At 46.9% G+C, this 17794-nt stretch overlaps 1 protein-coding gene and 1 pseudogene across 10 annotated transcripts in view; one reads left to right on the plus strand and one right to left on the minus strand.

Annotated features, from left to right (window-relative positions):
• Nucleotides 1-17794, minus strand: part of NAV2 (neuron navigator 2) — a 732958-nt gene that overhangs the window by 231448 nt on the left and 483716 nt on the right. For all 10 annotated transcript variants that reach the window (XR_013550161.2, XM_078433316.2, XM_078433314.2 and 7 more), the window contains exon 4: nt 4787-4859. Coding sequence is in view for 9 of the 10 variants with exons in the window: in XM_078433316.2 (XP_078289442.2) it covers nt 4787-4859 (73 nt within the window). In the remaining variant the exon portion in view is untranslated. The remainder of the gene's footprint in view (nt 1-4786; nt 4860-17794) is intronic.
• On the plus strand, nt 1274-1668 carry LOC145712445 (small ribosomal subunit protein uS8 pseudogene; annotated as a pseudogene).

Consider the following 17794-nt stretch of genomic DNA (forward strand, 5'->3'; position numbering starts at 1 on the left):
GCACTACTGTGCACGTACTGCTCAGCTCTTGAACGTACCGTTAGCACAACTCTCCTACTAATTGAAATTAAAGTTCATTCTGTACGACTGATGCTATGCCTGGCATACAGGATGTGCCCAGCAAACGTTTGCTGAACTAAATAGGATATGCCTCATCCCCAGACCTTCTCTGTGATAGGAGGATGGGCTCGGGGCCAGGTGTTGTCAAAACTCCTAAGGATAAAGGCCATCCTTCCTCACAGGACGGGGTTACAGACAGTCATGACAGGTGGAGTGTGTGCTGGGGAGGGGTTCAAGGGATCCTGAACATCACCCAGCTTAGGGTGAGGCCCAAGCTCACAGGATTCCAACAGGTTTCCAAGAGCAAACAGATGGGCCCAACCTTCTGGAACACAGAGGCGGTAGGAGGGCCTAGTCCAGGGGAAGTGCCCCAAACCAGCAGTGTCTCCATGGGGATCTACTCTGGAACCAAGCTCTCTGTGGTCCTCTAACAGGCAGGCTGGGGCAGGGCATGGTCTGCTGCGATTGTTTCAAGGACAGGTACCTAAACCCTCCCGGGGTTCCAAACCCTGCTTCAGTCACTGGAAAAGGGCGGAGAAGTACCTATGGGGCTTTCCAACCGCTGATGGTTCTCATCAGAGGAGGAGCCTCGGGGCACTCAATAGTCTTCAAAAGGAAAACAAAAAGCATTACAACTGCATTATTTCTTTACACAGTGTCATGCTTTTCTAGTTAATTATGCAGGTGGTTAGAAGTGTGGGCAGTGGGGAGTAGCAGAAAATACCAGGTCTCTGAAACTGACGTGAGTAGCTTAGTCACTCCTAAGTGGGCCTCCCTTTGCCCATGTGGAACTTCAATCTCTCTGGGCCTTAGTTTCCTCATCTGTAGACGATGGGGATAGTACGATTACTGATTTCAAAAAGTTGCTGAGGGAATTAAAAAAAGATATACAACATGTACACAGCACTTAGCTCAGTGACTGATACATGGTGGGTTCTCCACAAATGGCTTCTATTCCTATAATTTAACAGTATGTCGAGTGAGGTTTCCTGTAACCCTCAAATTGTAAATAAGGCCCATTTGAGGATAAAAGTCTCTAAGTACCCTTGCTTTATAAGTTTAAGGAGCTGACAAAAGTTGGGGCCAGTTACCTTCCCACAAGACTGCATGAGTCCAGAATCAGTCTTACTACCAAACACCATGATCATCGCCCAACCCCAAGAGTCAGTGTAAGAAGATCTCGAGGACTCCTGCCATGTTTCCGTGCTGCCACATGGCATGCATTAATGTCCTGGCAGATGTTCTCAAGAACGTTAACAATGCTGAAGAGACAGGCAAATGCCAGGTTCTTATTGCGCCATGCTCCAAAGTCATCGTCCAGCTGACAAACACGGTTGATGATGAAGCACGGTTGCGTTGGCCAATTTCAAATCGTTGATGATCACAGAGCCGGAGAAATGGCTGTGAACCTCACACGCAGGTTAAACAAGAGTGGAGTGATCGGCCCCAAATTGGATGTGCAACTTCAAGATCTAGAAAAATGGCAGAATAATCTGCTTCTGTCCCACCAGTTTGGTTTCATGATACTGACCATCTCACCGGGCATCATGGACCAGGAAGAAGCAAGATGAAAATACAGGAGGGAAAATCCTGGGATTCTTTTTCTAAGGATGTAATATATATGTGCAAATAAAATGCCTCGATGGACAAACAAAAACAAAAAAACAACAAAAACCTCAAGATCTAGATGAGAAAGTATCACAGAGTGGGGGAGGGTTGTAATGTCTGATGATCACAGAGACCGGTCATCTCCTCCCCTCACCGAAGAACAAGAAGGTGGGGTCCCTGTGCTCCTTGAAGACAAAGGAGGCACCAAGAAAATCACTCCAAGTCGGGTGCTGCATTCCGGTCCCCAATTGGACATCTACTCCGCAGAGACTTGGCAGATCTGCCTCTTGGCCACTAAGTTGGGGATGAAAGAGTTGGGAGAGAAAGTGTATGGTGGGGGCTTCCAGGTGACAGAAAGACGGTTCCACCTACTGCAAGTGGAAGACGGTGTCCACACCTTCCTGCCGGTTCTACAGTGCAGAATACAGGGATGATGAGACTGAGGTCTACGGTCTCACTGAGACCACCTTAGGTGGGGACAATGAAGGCCTGAATCAGGGGGATGGAACATAAATGCTACCCATTGAGAGTGAGCCAGAATTGCCGGGCAAATCTCAAGAAAGGCTCCTAATGTCCTGGGAGCAGCAGGGGATCAAGTCCATGGTTAGTGGGGCATGCAGAGATTCCCACGTGGGGACAGTGGCAATTATGGCCACCCAAGAAAACGGCAGCAACTTCAGCAGAATTCTGCCTGCTCTCTCTGTCCCATCCTGGAGGCTCAGGAGAAGGAAGGAGGGGAGGCAAAGAAGTCATTAGGCCCTCATCACTCTTCAATCTTCTAAACCCACTTGCCCTGGGGCACAGGGGTGAAAAAAGAGCTTTGAGTCTGAAATTAAAGTTTAGAAACAAACAAAAGAGTCATAAGCACTGACATAAAACTGTTCTAATAACTAACCATGACTGACAAGTTATGTATTCTGGCCAAGACATCAGCAAGTGAGTCTCGACAGCAGGAAAGATGGGGGCGGTTACTAAAACACTATGAACCCACTTCACAGGTATGCCCCAATGACTGATACCTCAGCACACGGGTTACACTGTGCTCTTCTAGGCTCAGAGACCCCCAAGGGGGGGGGGTGTCACAACCCCCCTAAGGTCACAACCTAACGTGGACAAGGCTGGGGCAGAGTATCTGTAGGATACGCCTCTGTGGACTGCACATTATCTTCTGACGTTCCAGCCCACAAAGCTCTAAATCTTTTCTGATTTCTTTCACCTGTACACAACATGCCTAGACTTTACCCATCTGCTGTCTCAAAGGACACCATGAATAGGAGTTCTGAAATCACACAGACCTGGGCTCACACCCTGTCTTCCGTTCACTAGCTACAGGCCTTGAGGTTGTCACCTGCAACTTCTTTAAGCCAAGGTTTCCCCAAGGTTTCCCAGTTCAGTTATGAATGCCGGAGCTGCTGCATCGAAAAGCCTTGGGAGCACAGGGGGTACCTGTTTACTCAGCAAGTACGTGAAATAGATAATCTATGCCTGAAGGTATAAAGAGGATGGTGCAGAGGGACAAACAAGGCAGCAGGACAAGGCAGAGATAGATGGCCGGCTGTCACCTCCAGGCCACGGGAGACAGAGTCCACCCCCTCCCCCACTGCCTCGAGCCCTTTCTGCCGAGCAGGACTCTGAAACTCCCTGCCGATGCTCTGCCGGTGGGCAGAGGCCCGGGGTCCAACTCCTTCCACAAACTATGAAGAGTGTGTGCCAGCCACCCACCAGCTAGCACAAGAACTCTGAACCAGAAGGAAGTGATATTCCTTGGAAAGGCAATTTGTATCTCTGTACTTACCCATGGAAACACCACACCAACACCAACACCCCCACGCCCCGGCAATTTGTGTCGCAAAGCCCAGACTCATTCAGCCCGGAGCTCCTCCCCACAGAGGAGAGCTCATTCCCCAGGGAGAAGGAACCCTCCAACCACCCCACCCCTGCCAGAGCTGGGATTGGGGCTGACCACCCAGCAGCAGCAACGGAGACCTCTGGAAGGAGTGTGTCCATCCCTGACCTGGGGCAGGCCCAGCATAGGAGAGGTCGCGTTCAGAAACGACGAGCCCACGAGGCTCCGAGAGTAGCCACCCGGCCCCAATACCGGAAGAGACTACCGTTCCAACAGCCGGGAAAACCAAGCTTGCACCGCAGGGCAAAGACAAGGAACGGGCCCCAAACAGATCATGCTGGCAAACTTACCTGCTCCACTGGGCTGCTTCCTTCCTCACTGCCCGCCCCCCTCCCCACCCTGACCACCGGAGTCGATGCTACCAGGCATCTTTTCAAACAGCAACCTTGCTAGGGAAAAGGTGGTGTCATCTAAAGCCCAAACTGCTTTACCTGTTCTGGGAAAACTGGAGGCAGGTGCAGCCTAAGGAGTTTGGGAGGATGCCGGGGCCTGTGGCAGCTTCTGAGCTGGCAGCTGCTTGTATTTACAAACAGGAGACAGCAAAAGATTCCAGGGCGAGATGTTGCCTGAGGCGGCTGAGAATTCGGACCAGCCATCTCCAGACCGATACCTAATTGAATAGCAAACCACCAGCACAAGCTAATGTGCTAATTAGCCACCCAATTGGAGTTAATTAAAAACTAATCGGGATGTCAAAACGTAGCATCTCATTAATGCATCACGTGTTTGGGGTTCGGTTTTCTTTGAGCTAGGAAAAGTGCTGCTGCTGCTTCTAATAAAAGTCAGAGATAAGGATTGGGCGTTTTTCCCTGGGAACTGTACAACTTAAATATGTGCTGTGGCTAAGTGTTCTCTCTCCCACAGATAAGGCCTGGCTTGATAATTAACTGAATTGCTAGCCGGGTGAATCGGATCAGTATTGTTTGATTAAGCCCTTCTCCAGAGAAGCAGCTCCACCGCTGGTACCCGCTCGGTGTGGCAGACACGGCCAGGCATGGTGGGCTCTACGTTCCTGGAGTGATTCGGGATGTGTCAAAAAGCTGGCATCCTCCGGTCTAGACAAGCATTGAGCTGCCTTAAAACCAATAGGAAAACAAAAGCAGAAGAGCCCACAAGCACCCCTGGGCTGAGCTGTATTCAAGGCATCAGTAAGTAACAGGTGGGCGCTTCTAACGATGAAAAGGCAGCTTTAGAACCAGCGCTCTGACTCACCTTCTGCAGACAGCCCCTGGATGTTTATTCCCTTAGCTGCCAGGAAATTCAAGCAGGCATCTATGTTTTCAATCTAGGGGGGGAAAAAAAAACGACATACACTCAATCAACGTTCAGCCTTCTCCAGAGCCATCTTTTATCAGGAACAAAGGGCTATGTCAGAGAGAGGGTTCATGGTGCATTTGCAAAGATTCACAACAAGCAAAAACGACTCGGAAACGGCAGATGAATGGACGGACGGAGGGACGGGTGCGGGTCAGGACTCTTTGTCTGTACTTGCACAGGAAAAAGTTACCTAATATCCCAACCACACAGCTCCAGAAGTCGAGGCCCTGGCTTGCTCAGGGCTGCCAAAAATAACCAGGGTGGAATGAGTCCCTATGTTCACCACTGTCACTACAGCTATCCTGAAAATTTGAGCAGCTGCCAGAAAAACGGAGTGGGGACGAAGGGGGATACCGGACCCACCCGTCCACCAGCAGCTGGGAGGAATTTCCAGCATGGAGGTGGCACACCGTCAAATGTGAAAACAGTGAACGGGAGTTTCTGGAGGGCCCTGGGCCGCGTTTACTCACAAAACTCTCAGGACGGCAGGCACTGCAGATGACGAGGGAGGGCTGTGACAGAACGAGCCCCTCTGTCCTTTGTGTTTTCTGTGACAAGAAGGAACCCACCTGCCACAGTCTGGGAGGCCTCCCAGGCCTGGCAGGGCTGATGCCACGGCCAAGGGCAAGCTAACATCGAGCCCTCGGGAAAGAACAATTAGGTCATTCCCAAAGGTCTGATTTGACTTCAGTTGTCAGGGCTAATGATTTTTTAGTCTACAGGAAAATGTTCAGGCTCGATTAACGTCAATGGTGACCATAAATAAAAGAAACTGCTTTTGACTTGGCACAAGGATCTTTGAACTAACTGCAGTTTGCAATCCACAATGGAGAGCCTCCTCACCACAGCCCGCCCCCCGACTTCCTGGGCTCTATCAGCATTCTTAGGAACTCAAATAGGCGTTTAACCCATAAAGTGGATCTCGGATAAATGACCATCTTTCACAGTTTACCTGTGACCACTCCCCCCACCCCCAAGTGGTATTCCGAAGGCTATTTCACCAGGCACAGAGCTAAGCGTCTACAGTGTAAGAGATCTCACGAGTAGAGTAGGGCTCCAAGGCAGTCTTCCCGAAATGCATGTCTGACATCTTCCTTCTCTGCTCCTCGTCTGCAGACCTTCCGAGCACTCCATTAAGCTATGGGCCACCTGAATAAAACTGCCCTGGTTTTACAGACTCCAATACACCCGGAGCCTGAGATTGCTCTATCCTTTTTTTTTTTTTTTTTTTTTTTTTTTAAGTTTATTTATTTTGAGAGCGAGTGAAGCAGGGGAGGGGCAGAGAGAGAGAAGGAGAAAGAAAATCCCAAGCCAGCTTCATACTGTCAGCACAGAGCTCCATGCAGGGCTCAATCTCACGAACCAGGAGGAGATCATGGCCTGGGCCAAAATCAAGAATTGGATGGTTAACAGACTGAGCCACCCACACACCCCCAACCTTGCAGCTTTTCGCACAGGTTCCCAACTCCCTCCCAGCCTCCAGCTCTCCCTCAAAGATCCTCATCTGGGAGGTGTTTTATCTCCAGGCAAAGGGGCAAAATGCAATTTCCTGCAAACTAAGTCAACGCTGATGCTATGAGCAAGGCCTGCCGCCACTGCAGAAAGCCATTTCTTATCAAGGCGAGTGCAAAGGGGGATTGCTTTTAACTCTTCCTTCCTTCCACATCAGAGTGACGGCAGTGACAACCAGGTGCTACCATCTTAGAGGGAAGGGGAAAGAAGGAAGAGAATGGCCAGGAGGGCCCCGTGGAAGGTGTTCTGAAGGCATCTGCTTACATTTGTAACTGATGAAAATTCTCTCTCTAAATGCTCTTTCCCCATTACAAACCCCTGCTTTTGCTAAAAATAACCATCGGTCCTTAATTCCTCAAGTGTGCACAAAGGTAATCTACCAAAACCACACAAGAGGATTCGTTGCCCCCACAAAGAGGCACGGATATTTAAATCATGATAGAACTATATAATTCTTCTACCCCTTTTTTCTTTGAATAATCCTACCCTACTTTCTTCAGTAGATCTTGCACATGGTGGACTAGTGAGGCTTTGGCAATTAGGTCCCCACAGAAAACGAGAAAAAGAGAAAGCTGACCACTGCTGAATCTGTTAATGTAAAATCAAAAATAGTACACTTGGTATTTATCCTGGCAAGCACAGGTGCACAGGCATGGGCAGGTTAAGGTTTTCAAGAACAGTGCAGCACAGTGACATTGATTAAAAAGAAAAAAAAGACACCCACCAACATATTCAAGAAAAGCACCGCTCTCCTAGAACACTGTAATTCTATAGAAATTCCCTTCCAAAGGGCATGAAGCACATTTACTTGGCACATTCACGGAGCAATTCAACACATTTATCACTTAAAGTACATGGTCATTTCTTCCTGCAAGGCTAACACTTGGTTCATTTCGATTTGGCCATCTACTGGGCTTTCTTTTAATTTAAGTTCTAGTAAAGGAATGAAGAAGTTTAAATAGGTTACCTAGACTACTTTTTCCTCCTGTTGCTTTTGAAAATCCCTATCATGCTTTCAAAGATTTCATAATTTAGATCAGTTCTCTACAGGGCAGGGAGAGTGGGAGAGAAGGGGCCATCCCCAGGCGGCATCTGCCTACATTCTGTTATCACAATGTGGGAGTGCCACTGGTATCTAGCGGGTTGAGGCCAAGGAGGTTACTAAACATCCTACAATGCACAGGACTGTCCCCCCATAACAGGAAATCCTACCCAAAATGTCAATAGTGCTAGGGATGAGAAACCTGCATTATAGGATTTTCGTCATTCAATCAATACAATTAATTGTGTAGATGTCTGCTCTGTTCCAGGCACTGTGCCTGATTCTTCTCACCATGTTGGTGCAGAGTCCTCCTCCCTGTTCAGAAGCCCACATTTACATAACCCTTCTCTTTAGGGTCCAGAGGGCCAACCGACACACCCCCAACTCACATCCATTTCCGGGAGAATCAGAGCATATGAACAAAGGAAGCACCAGGATCTTCATTAGGCGAAGAGAGAAGGCTTAAGGTCATCAAGAATGCTTTCTCCTAAAGAGGAGATAAAACAGGGAGCAGTATTTGGATGGCTGAGTTGCACTCCTGGAATATGTTAAAACTAAAAATAAGAACTCGGGTCATCATTTAAAAGACGATTCATAAGCTCATCAAGCGCCTTGAATTTGTTCCCCCTCCACTATGATTTCTCTGCTCACAGAAGGAGTTCAAAAAACATTCCTCAAGCCTCAAATCCACTCTTTAATAATGTTCTGTTAAGGTTAAAAATCACTCCTGACAAGGCTGCTGAGACCCACGCTCTTTTCATCTGCACCCCAGGAAGAGAGCAGGGCTGGGAAGCAGAATAGGGTCAGATGTGCATTCCAACCTCCTGGCTTCACTTGGAAGGAGATCAGAAGGGGAGAATGTTTCTTTGATCCAGCCTCTCTTGTGATTAAAATTCACCTTAAGGTTTTCTTCCAGTACCATACAGGTAAACAATTCATTCTCCTGCCCTGTTGAAACTGCAAACTGCCACCACACCAGGTAAGGGGCATGTCCCGGGCACTCATAGCACAAGGGTGTCCACATGCCCATCTTTAATGAGGCTCATGGCTCATGTGCAATCCAGACCTGCAGTGTGAGAGGCAGATCTGGTTAAAGTTGGGATACAGAGTGATGGGAAAGGCTCTTAACCAGCAAAGTATGTAAATACAACCCAAGTTGTTCATTAACACATAGCAGCCAATATAAACTACTTTCCAAAATTAGCCAAAAAAAAATCTTTGCAAAGCCGGACATTCCAATGTTGCTGAGCAGGGGTGGAAAGCTGCACTTCACACCGGGTGAGAAGGCTGTCATAGTTGCTACCGTAGAAATGGGTCCAGGAGCCATTTGATGGAGTCCCTGGAGTTTGGAGCATCAGCTGGGGTGGAGCGGGGAAGCCCAGAAGTGGGACCACAATGTAACTTGGAGACCCTGGGAGCAGAAAGGGGCTGGATAAGGCACGTGTGGAGTAAGGGGAAAAAACAAGACTAAGATGCATTTCCCAGTCCTCCCTTTGTTTGGGGCCACACAGGGCCTCCACCATGTGCATCTGTGAAGATCTGGGAGAGAAAGGCTGCCATGGAGGCTCTCTTGCCATCTCAGCTGGTATCTCCATCCCAAAGGTGAATCGTTTCTCAACCACCTTGGAACTGGAGACATGCAAGGCAACTTCCATGCACTGTGTCTGCTGTGGTCTTTGTTTCCCACTTCCAAGAGCACATCTCCACCCAGGCCAGCCAGAGAGCAAGGAAAGTCAAAACAAATGCCAAACAACTGGAAAGACAAGGGGGAGGGACAGAAGGCAAATGGAAAACTTTGCATTTCAACCATGATTAAGGCTGGACTGGGTCTCATGATAAAGTAAAATATGCAAAGCTCGAAAGAACTGCTGTAGATCTTCTTGGTAGCTTAGAGACTGATCAAATACCATCTGTTGTCGCAGTTGTCATGGCAGCATTTTTCTCTGAATACCAGTGTAGCTGAGTGCAAAGCGCATGAAAATGATTAATGCAAACGAAGACCATCTCTATGGGCACCACCACGGCCAAGGGGAGGATGGGCTCCAGGCATACAGGTAAATGGGGCACTAGTTTTCAGGAGTTAAGAGTGTCTCATCAGGCCCCTTAGAGATCTCCATCCTGGGAAGAGAGGCAAACAGCAGCCGCACTCAAGTCAGGCACGGTTACAGCCATTTTCTAGAAGTCATGAAATACCTAAAGCCTAGGCAATGGAAGATCCAGACTGCAGACAAGGTTGAGTAAGAACCTTCAGGTTCTGGGGACTTTAAAAGCACAGTGCAGCTTCTTCATGAGCCCCATACATCCACTCAGACAGCTTCCTTCCAGAAGTGTGACCCTCACACCTGGCACGGCTACTTGTCATTCATTAATCCATTCCTTGACCCATATTCACTGAGCACCTACTGGATGTCAGGCAATGTGCGGTACTGGGTATACAGTGGTGAATAATCCCTGACCTCAAAAGAACCTAAAGTTTAGTGTAGGGCACTGGGCATTAAGTCAATGCACAAGTAAGTATAGACAACATCTATCATGTACAGAAGACCGGATCTAGCCAGGGGCATGGTAGGTAGGTAAAAATTTCTCAAGGAAGAGACAGCATGTAGGTTCAGAGACAGGACTTTTTGTTGGTCTATTCACTGATGTCGCCCCAGGCACCCAGAACAGTGAGGACCCCATCGCAGATATTCAGGACGATTTTGTTGACTGATGGGAAATTTGAGCAGAGACCTGAGTTAGCTGGACACAGAGCGGGGAGAAAAACCACACTACACCTAGTGAATCTAAGACTCAAAAGCCTCCAGGCAGGATGCAGCTTACCACGTTCTGGCAACCAAAAGGGAGCTGACATGGCTGGCAGCCAGGTGGCAGAGGACAAGAGCTAAAAGACAGGACACTGAGCAAGAGCAGAGGGCTGGCCACATGGGGCCACATTCAAGAGCTGACAGGAGAGAGAAGGCAGAGGTCCTCCTAGGTGTTAGGGAAGCCTTGAACCATGTCACCTCCCCAACCATTACCAGGGCAACAGCAGCCAGACCAAGCCCTTCTGATCTGAAAGCTTGAGGATGGGCTATTTTGTGTCAGGGATGGCTCAAGCAGCATCCTTGATGTGGGGGCTCCAGTGACATCTGCGCTGGGCATAGAGACAGGGAGGGATGGGAAGGGAAGGTCAGCATCTGTGGTCACATGTACTAGGAAGGTCTGCTTCCTATCCAACAGGCCTCCGTGCCTTTCTGACACTCCCTCCTCTGCCCCTTTCCAAAAATAAAAATAGAAGAGAGGAAGAAGAAAAAAAAAAAAAAGAAATCCAACCGTGAAACCAAATCAAAAAGCAAAATGAACTTTGGGGAAACACTCTTCCTAAATGCCCATCTCATCTGTGATATCTCTTGCCTCTGTGTTCCTAGGCCGTGGCCTGATGCAGGATCTGTCCAGCTGAACTTTTTTTTTTTTTTTTTTTGGACACCTCCATCAGTGTTGGAGCCCAGCATCATCCCATGATCACGAGGCTCGTGGGCCACAATGTGGTCCTGGAGACACAATCCCGTGAGACAGAGGTGGTGGGGCCTAGACATTATAGTTTTCATTTTAGGAGACCGCAGAAATGGGAGTAATGTATGGTGGTACTTCGAATTACCTCAGGTGGAGAGATATTCAAGAGCATCTCCCCTTGTGAGTGCCACAAGCTGCGGCTAGCTTAGCTGATGCAAGAAGCCATCCTAGCCCAGTAGCACGAGGGGCTCCACGTCCTGTGTCCCAGCTTTGGCCATTCATACCAGCTCTCGCTTTCTTGGTGCCTTTCAAACAGCTGAAGCATGTGGGACTTGGGGGCTGGATGGGGCTTCGGTTCCTAGGTCTGTTCTTGCTAGTGCTTTGCCCAGCTCCTTCCTTTAATTTGGCAATGTTATCCACCTTATCGTATATGATATTTATAACTTCAGCTGAGATGTTGTCAAGAATTCCTTAAAAAAAAAAAAAACTTTATAGGAGTCTCTCTGCTGTTAAGGCACATGGCTAAGTCCATATGGATACAAAAAATCCTTTCAAGGAGAAACAACAATCGAAAACAAGAATCTCAAATTCCCCCCAGTGATTATCTTTTTCCACTTTGCTTCCAAATGCTTAGACTATTTCATTTTCCTATTACACTCTGACTTCTCCATTTTTCCCTCGAGACAAAGAGAAATCTGGAAAGGGAGGTATAGCTCAAATTCTAGAAAGCAGTCCTTACTCTGGAGGCTCCCATAAAAAACGCTTACACCTGAGCTCTGTAGGGATGAGGAGGAAAAGTCCTCTGGGCATCGGCATGGTCAGAAAGGCGCACAGATGCCCCTGGGTGCGTTTATCTAGCACACCATTGCCAACACCATTTTCCCTGCTCCGGTTTCAGAGGAATGTGGCCTAACTTCCTAATACTCCCCAAAGGGAGGAGCCTAAGCTCCTCCAAGTTAGGAGCTGGACCCAAATGCTAGAGGGAAGTGACTAGGGCTAAGGAGTGGCATTCAGGGATGCATCCCAGGTTTTCGAGTCAGACAAACGTGGCCTCAAATCCTGATTCTGCCCCTGATCTCCACTAAGTTACCTCCATGGCCTGATCTATGGAATGAGCATTATCACACCCATTGCACAGGGTGGTGGAGGATATATACGTGGTGCTTCCTAAGTGCCCCATAACTAGCAGTTTTTGTTACAGTGTTGTCATTTTTGACAGGACATCCCTGTACTATACTTCTAAGACTATGACATGCCCATGGCTATGTGTAGAGCTGGCCCCTGGCAAAGCAGAGAGTTCGACAAGCTTATTTATTACCTGGGCTGCCTTCCGTTTGCTCCTGACTTTCCCCTCAAGCCCAGACGGAGACTCTGGGTCCTCTCTATCACCTGATGTCGGGCCTAGGTCTCAGCAAGCCCACTCTTAAAAAGACAGCGGTAAACTAATTCACAACAGGGCAGAGGGATTGCTGCCGTCTTCCCATGGGTTATGTCTCCCACGGGTACCTGTATCCCATCACAATTATTAGAGGACCGTAATCTGTTGGAAGAATACAGACTCTGGGCTTCTCCCCGCTGGATTCTGGCTGTCTCAGACTACCCACAAGACCCTAGCAAAATTACTAACTGCTTCAAGCTTCAAATTCCTCCTCGAGAACATGGGAAGGTGGGTAACTATCTCAACAGAGATGCTGAGGCATAGATAGGCTGACCTCAACCAAGGGTCTGTAAGTTCATATAGCCAGAGCTTCAAAAGACTCTTTCTTCATACCCTTCCGTAATGGCAGAATATCATATATCACTGGCCATCTCCTAAAAGTAAGGGATCACTCTGGAGTTGTGAGATGCTCTGAAGCTCGCTAAAGTGCATGATGCTAGTATGGCCTCTCTACGAGTGGGTTCCTTGTAGCTAGAATCCATTTTGACCCTGTTAGAATTAGCACTTCCCGTCCCGAAAGATTTCTGGTCAAAGTCTCCTTTATCCTTTACTAAGTGACATAAAAAACCCTAAGACAGCAGACCAATAGTTCCGTTAAGAAGGAGCAAGTACTTTTCACAGAAAACCCTGGCTTTTCCTACAGAGAAGGGGACAAACCCAGACGCCAACCTAAACAAGAACATCGTGCTTTCTGGACCCCAAATGCGTGGCTGCCTCTTGAACCAACAGAGAAGAGTGGTACTGTGGATACTTGCTAGAGAATTCCACCCAGGCGCTAACTAAAACTTGGTCGCCTCATTCATTCCTTGATGAATAACGACTATTTACTCTCTTGCAGCCTCTGCTCTAGAGGAAGGGGAAACAGAAGTGACAAGCCAGCGTGGTCCTTCCTCACGCAGCAAACAGCGCACACAAGAGCAGACTCCCTACTCAACAGAGGTCGCCAACGAGGTAAGGGTTAGCTTACACTTATCAGCTCACCAACTCAAAAGCCTGACACTGACTCACTGTGCTCTTTTTAGCCTGGTTCTTTCTGTAGCTTTGTCATATTTACATCCTGAAACCCATAAACCACCACAAGGTCTTCAAGAGACAGAGTATAAATGCAATAGAAAACAAAACAGCAGATCTCTGATATACTCCACAAGGGCAGCAAACCCTCCACTTCGGCAATACCACTAGAACAGATCATTTTACCCACAAAGCAAATACATAGAAAGGAACAGGGTAACGGGAATCATTTGCAGATGAAGGCCAAGAGTTAAACTTGCTCCCCGGTTTGGTGGCCAGCTCCCTCATAGCAGCCTCTGAATGCAGTTTTGTGCTTCAGCCGATTTACCATCATCTGCAGCTATGGTCCTTCCAGGCTGCCCATGAACGGCCCGTCTGTGGACGTCAACCCTGCAATTCCTTTTTTTTTTTTTTTTTTTTCAACGTTTTTTTTTTTTTTTTTTTTTTTTTTATTTTTGGGACAGAGAGAGACAGAGCATGAACGGGGGAGGGGCAGAGAGAGAGGGAGACACAGAATCGGAAACAGGCTCCAGGCTCCGAGCCATCAGCCCAGAGCCTGACGCGGGGCTCGAACTCACAGACCGCGAGATCGTGACCTGGCTGAAGTCGGACGCTTAACCGACTGCGCCACCCAGGCGCCCCAACCCTGCAATTCCAAGGATAACCAGCACACAAGTGCAAGACACCCTGGCAGCATCACTAACCCGGAAAGCAAAGCCAAGCAGAATGCCTCGATACTCAATCCTGTAAGACTGCCCTCTCACTGGTGACGACTGGCATGAAGGCACCTGCTGTCATCCTGTGCCTGTACATATCACCCTGCAGTGTTCATTTCTGCAGGAGATGGAATTCAAAAATTGCCCTTCCCTTTCCACTCCAATTCCAGATGCTACTAGCAATTAGTGGGTCATTATTATATGCCAGGCACACTATTAGCACCGTTCATATACAGGACGTTAATCTATTTTTTTTTTTTTTTTTTTTTTTTTTTTTTTTTTTTTTTTAAGTTCAAAGAGCTGTTAGCAGGTATGGCTATGGAGCAGAGCCTGAATTCTAGACCACTGGTGATGATTAATATAGAACTTGGGAGATTTTGCAAGTAGTATGCAAAATATACCAAGAAACTAGATGTGACGGATCTGAGCAAAGAGCTACATGAAAACCCATCAGAAAACACAGGATATCAAAAGTAATTAAGAACATTATTAATAATGAAAATAATCCTCAACTCTGTTTCCTGCCACAGGCAGCATGTTGGAGGCACGAATTCCACTGGAAGAGGAGAACAAGCTAGACCAGGAAGGACTCTATTTCAGGATATCCTTGAGCTTTCCAAGGCTATAAGATATCTAATGCACCTGAGAAGAAATAGTGACAATTTTTAATGTGTCATATAATGCTAATCTCTGTTACTATTTCTGTCCTTGTCAAGTATTCAGTCGAGCAAGGTTGCAATTTTTTGGAGGTAAAAATGGTTAAATATTGGCCACTTAATAAAATATAATTTTACCTATATTATTAGGAAGATAGCCTCCTCCTCAAGGTGAAACTTAAGCTGTTGGGTCGCCATAAAAACGGAGCGCTTGAGAGCTATTCGTAAATAAACTATCAGTACATCTTAAACTCAGAATGAAATCTCTGCAAGTCTCTGTGAAAGAGGTCTCACAAGACAGAGCGGGGAAAAATCAAGTCAAAAGAAATGCCCCATCCTCAGGCTAACCCTTAAAAGGCCTTCTGTTTTAGTTAGGGCTTCCTCTGTAGGATTCCCACAGAGAACCAGAATAGGCCCCAGGAAAGGCTTTAATTCCGAGTTGGTTTCCCCTCAAAACCTCGCAGAAAAGGTAACTAGTTATCCTTCACAATAGTGAAGAGAATCCTGATCGCATGTTCTCTGTCTTCCTGCTCCTTCAGGGCAAAGTGTGAGAATGAGGGGATTTTGTCACCTGCCCCATCCCCTCCATAGGAAAAGCTCCTGTCCAACTGTCATCTACACGGTATCTGGAGCCATTACTAAGAGGAAGTTTTACCTTCCGAGAGAGGAATTAGGGATTTCATGGGACCAGAGGGGAAGTCTGGATTTCTCAGCTCCTTGGCTATTTTGGGGCAAGGTCCTTGATTTCCCTGAGTCCCAGTTTTCTTTTCAGAAAAATGAGGATAATTATCCCTTTCTTGAAAGCCAAGAAACTAATATTTACACTCAGAAAACACAAAACACTGGGGTAAATTCTTTTCCATACGTTATTATTTCAGTTCATTTTCACCACTAGATGAGGTAGCTACTATTGCCATTTTCCAGATGGGGAAATGGAGGCACAAGGGGCTTAAGTGCCTTCCTAAAACTGCGGTCATTAAACGGCAGAGTTAGAATTTGAACACTTAATGGAAAGGGATCTAAGAGGCCCTCTACAAACACGGAATATTAACAACCAAATGGCAGGAGCTTTACTATCACTCTTGACCACTCCAGTCACCTTCACTACCCTGGGACTCCAGCTGACCAGGAGACCAGGCAGGCAATCAATCCCTTTGAATGAAATCTCATCTTCACATCAAAAGGACGAAGGACACTTCACAGAGGAAGGAGCTGACTTTTCCCATATTCTTTTCTACATGTTTTGCAGGAGACATTTATGTTTTTATACTGATGGAAATCTTTAGGAGCAGAAATTAATACAATATAGCATTTATGAGCATCATTTTGAAGTACAAATGCTCTCCCAACAGGGCTCTTTCAAACCACCATATGCCAGTGCTTAGGATCCCTGAGCAAGTTCATGATACTTGTAAGAACAGGACAATTTGGGGGTCACAAACCTCAAATGTGTGCAGGGGGCAAACAGGTAACAAATAACAAAAGCTGGTTTTATGACAATAGAGAATGGTGGGGAGTAGGACAAATGCAGCCCATAACCATCTAAAAGGGGCAGCTGCTACCCAGTTTTAGCCAACTTGGGCCTAGGGAGTGCCAACCCAGCACTGGCAGATCTTACCTTTTCTTTAAAAACAAGAAAAAAAGAAAAAGAAAAAGCTAGAAGATCAATTTTTATGAAGTAGATGGATTTTCAACTAATAGCATCTATTTGGTTTTTATTTTTGTTGCAAAAGGCCTGCTCGGGGCACTGGGTGACTCGGTTAAGCGTGCATCTCTTGATTTTGGTTTAGATCATGATCTCACAGTTTGTGGATTTAAGCCCTGTGTTGGGCTGAGCATGGAGCCTGCTTGGGATTGTCTCTGTCCCACCTCTGTTTGTGCTTTCTCTCTCAAAATAAACAAACATTTACAAAATAAATAAAAGGTCTTCTGGGGCCTGACCTCAGATTGGCATCCATCCACCTCCCTTTGCTGAAGTGAGCACACCTACTGACCGGCTCTCAGTATGCAAATGTCATAGGCTAACTGTGCTTTAACAGAATGCAAACAGGAATCCTTTGCTAAGCTCTGCTTCATGGAAAAATTTAAAAACAAAAAACAAAAAACAAACACATACAAAAACACTCTTTTGACATGATGCTGAAAGAGAAGAACTCCACAAAGACATATGCAGGGAGGTGGATCCAAGCATGAGGCCCAGATGGCTGTTATATAAACCACAGTCTACATGGTTATAAATTACCATCCGATTTCCCTCTCAGCTCAAAAAGATGTGTAGCTATTCTTCCTTCACTTACCCTCATATTTGCTAAGTTCTTCAACCTTACCGAGCACCATGTTTGCCACTCATAGTGCCTCAGTCCTAAGGCTGTGCTGAGAATTTCTTAAGTAAATATTCACAAAGCATCTACCAGTGCCAGGTGATGGGGACAGGTGGACAGATGCAACAGTGCCCTCAAAGAAGTTAATGTCTACTTGGACATTGGCAGTAGAGTACTGCGCTCAAGTACAAAATTGCTTCAATTTTGCAATAGAGGAAACCAAGGGTCACACGGGTTAAGTGAGCTAGAAGAGGTAGTAGAGACTGCACTTGCAGGTTCCAAGACCACAGCCACGTGCACGATTCTGATCTTATCCATGCAGAGCTTACTACAGTGCTCAGACAAGAGGATGTCTACAGCAGCTTAACCTTTCCAAAAAAAGCCAACTGACTGGCTCATTCAAAATATTTACATTTCAATAAACCCTATAGAGATCCTCTTAATTTTTTAAATTTTAAACAACTCTGCAAACTCATTTATGCTTAAATGCATGTTTGCACAGGCAGAGCCCAAAAGAGACATTTTGTACTTGGCTTGAAGACAGCGTTGGCAAAGTGTGGTCACCAGGCAAGCAGCATCAGCATCACCCAAGAAGCTTGTTAAAAATGCAAATACTCCAGCTCCACCCCATAAGTCCTGATTCAGAAACTCTGGGAGTAGGACCCTGTACTGTTTTAACAAGCACTCCAGGTGATTCTCACGCACACTAAGGCTG

Source organism: Panthera onca, chromosome D1 (assembly GCF_046562875.1).
Source record: "Panthera onca isolate mPanOnc1 chromosome D1, mPanOnc1 haplotype 2, whole genome shotgun sequence".
In the NCBI taxonomy this organism is placed as follows: Eukaryota; Metazoa; Chordata; class Mammalia; order Carnivora; family Felidae; genus Panthera; species Panthera onca.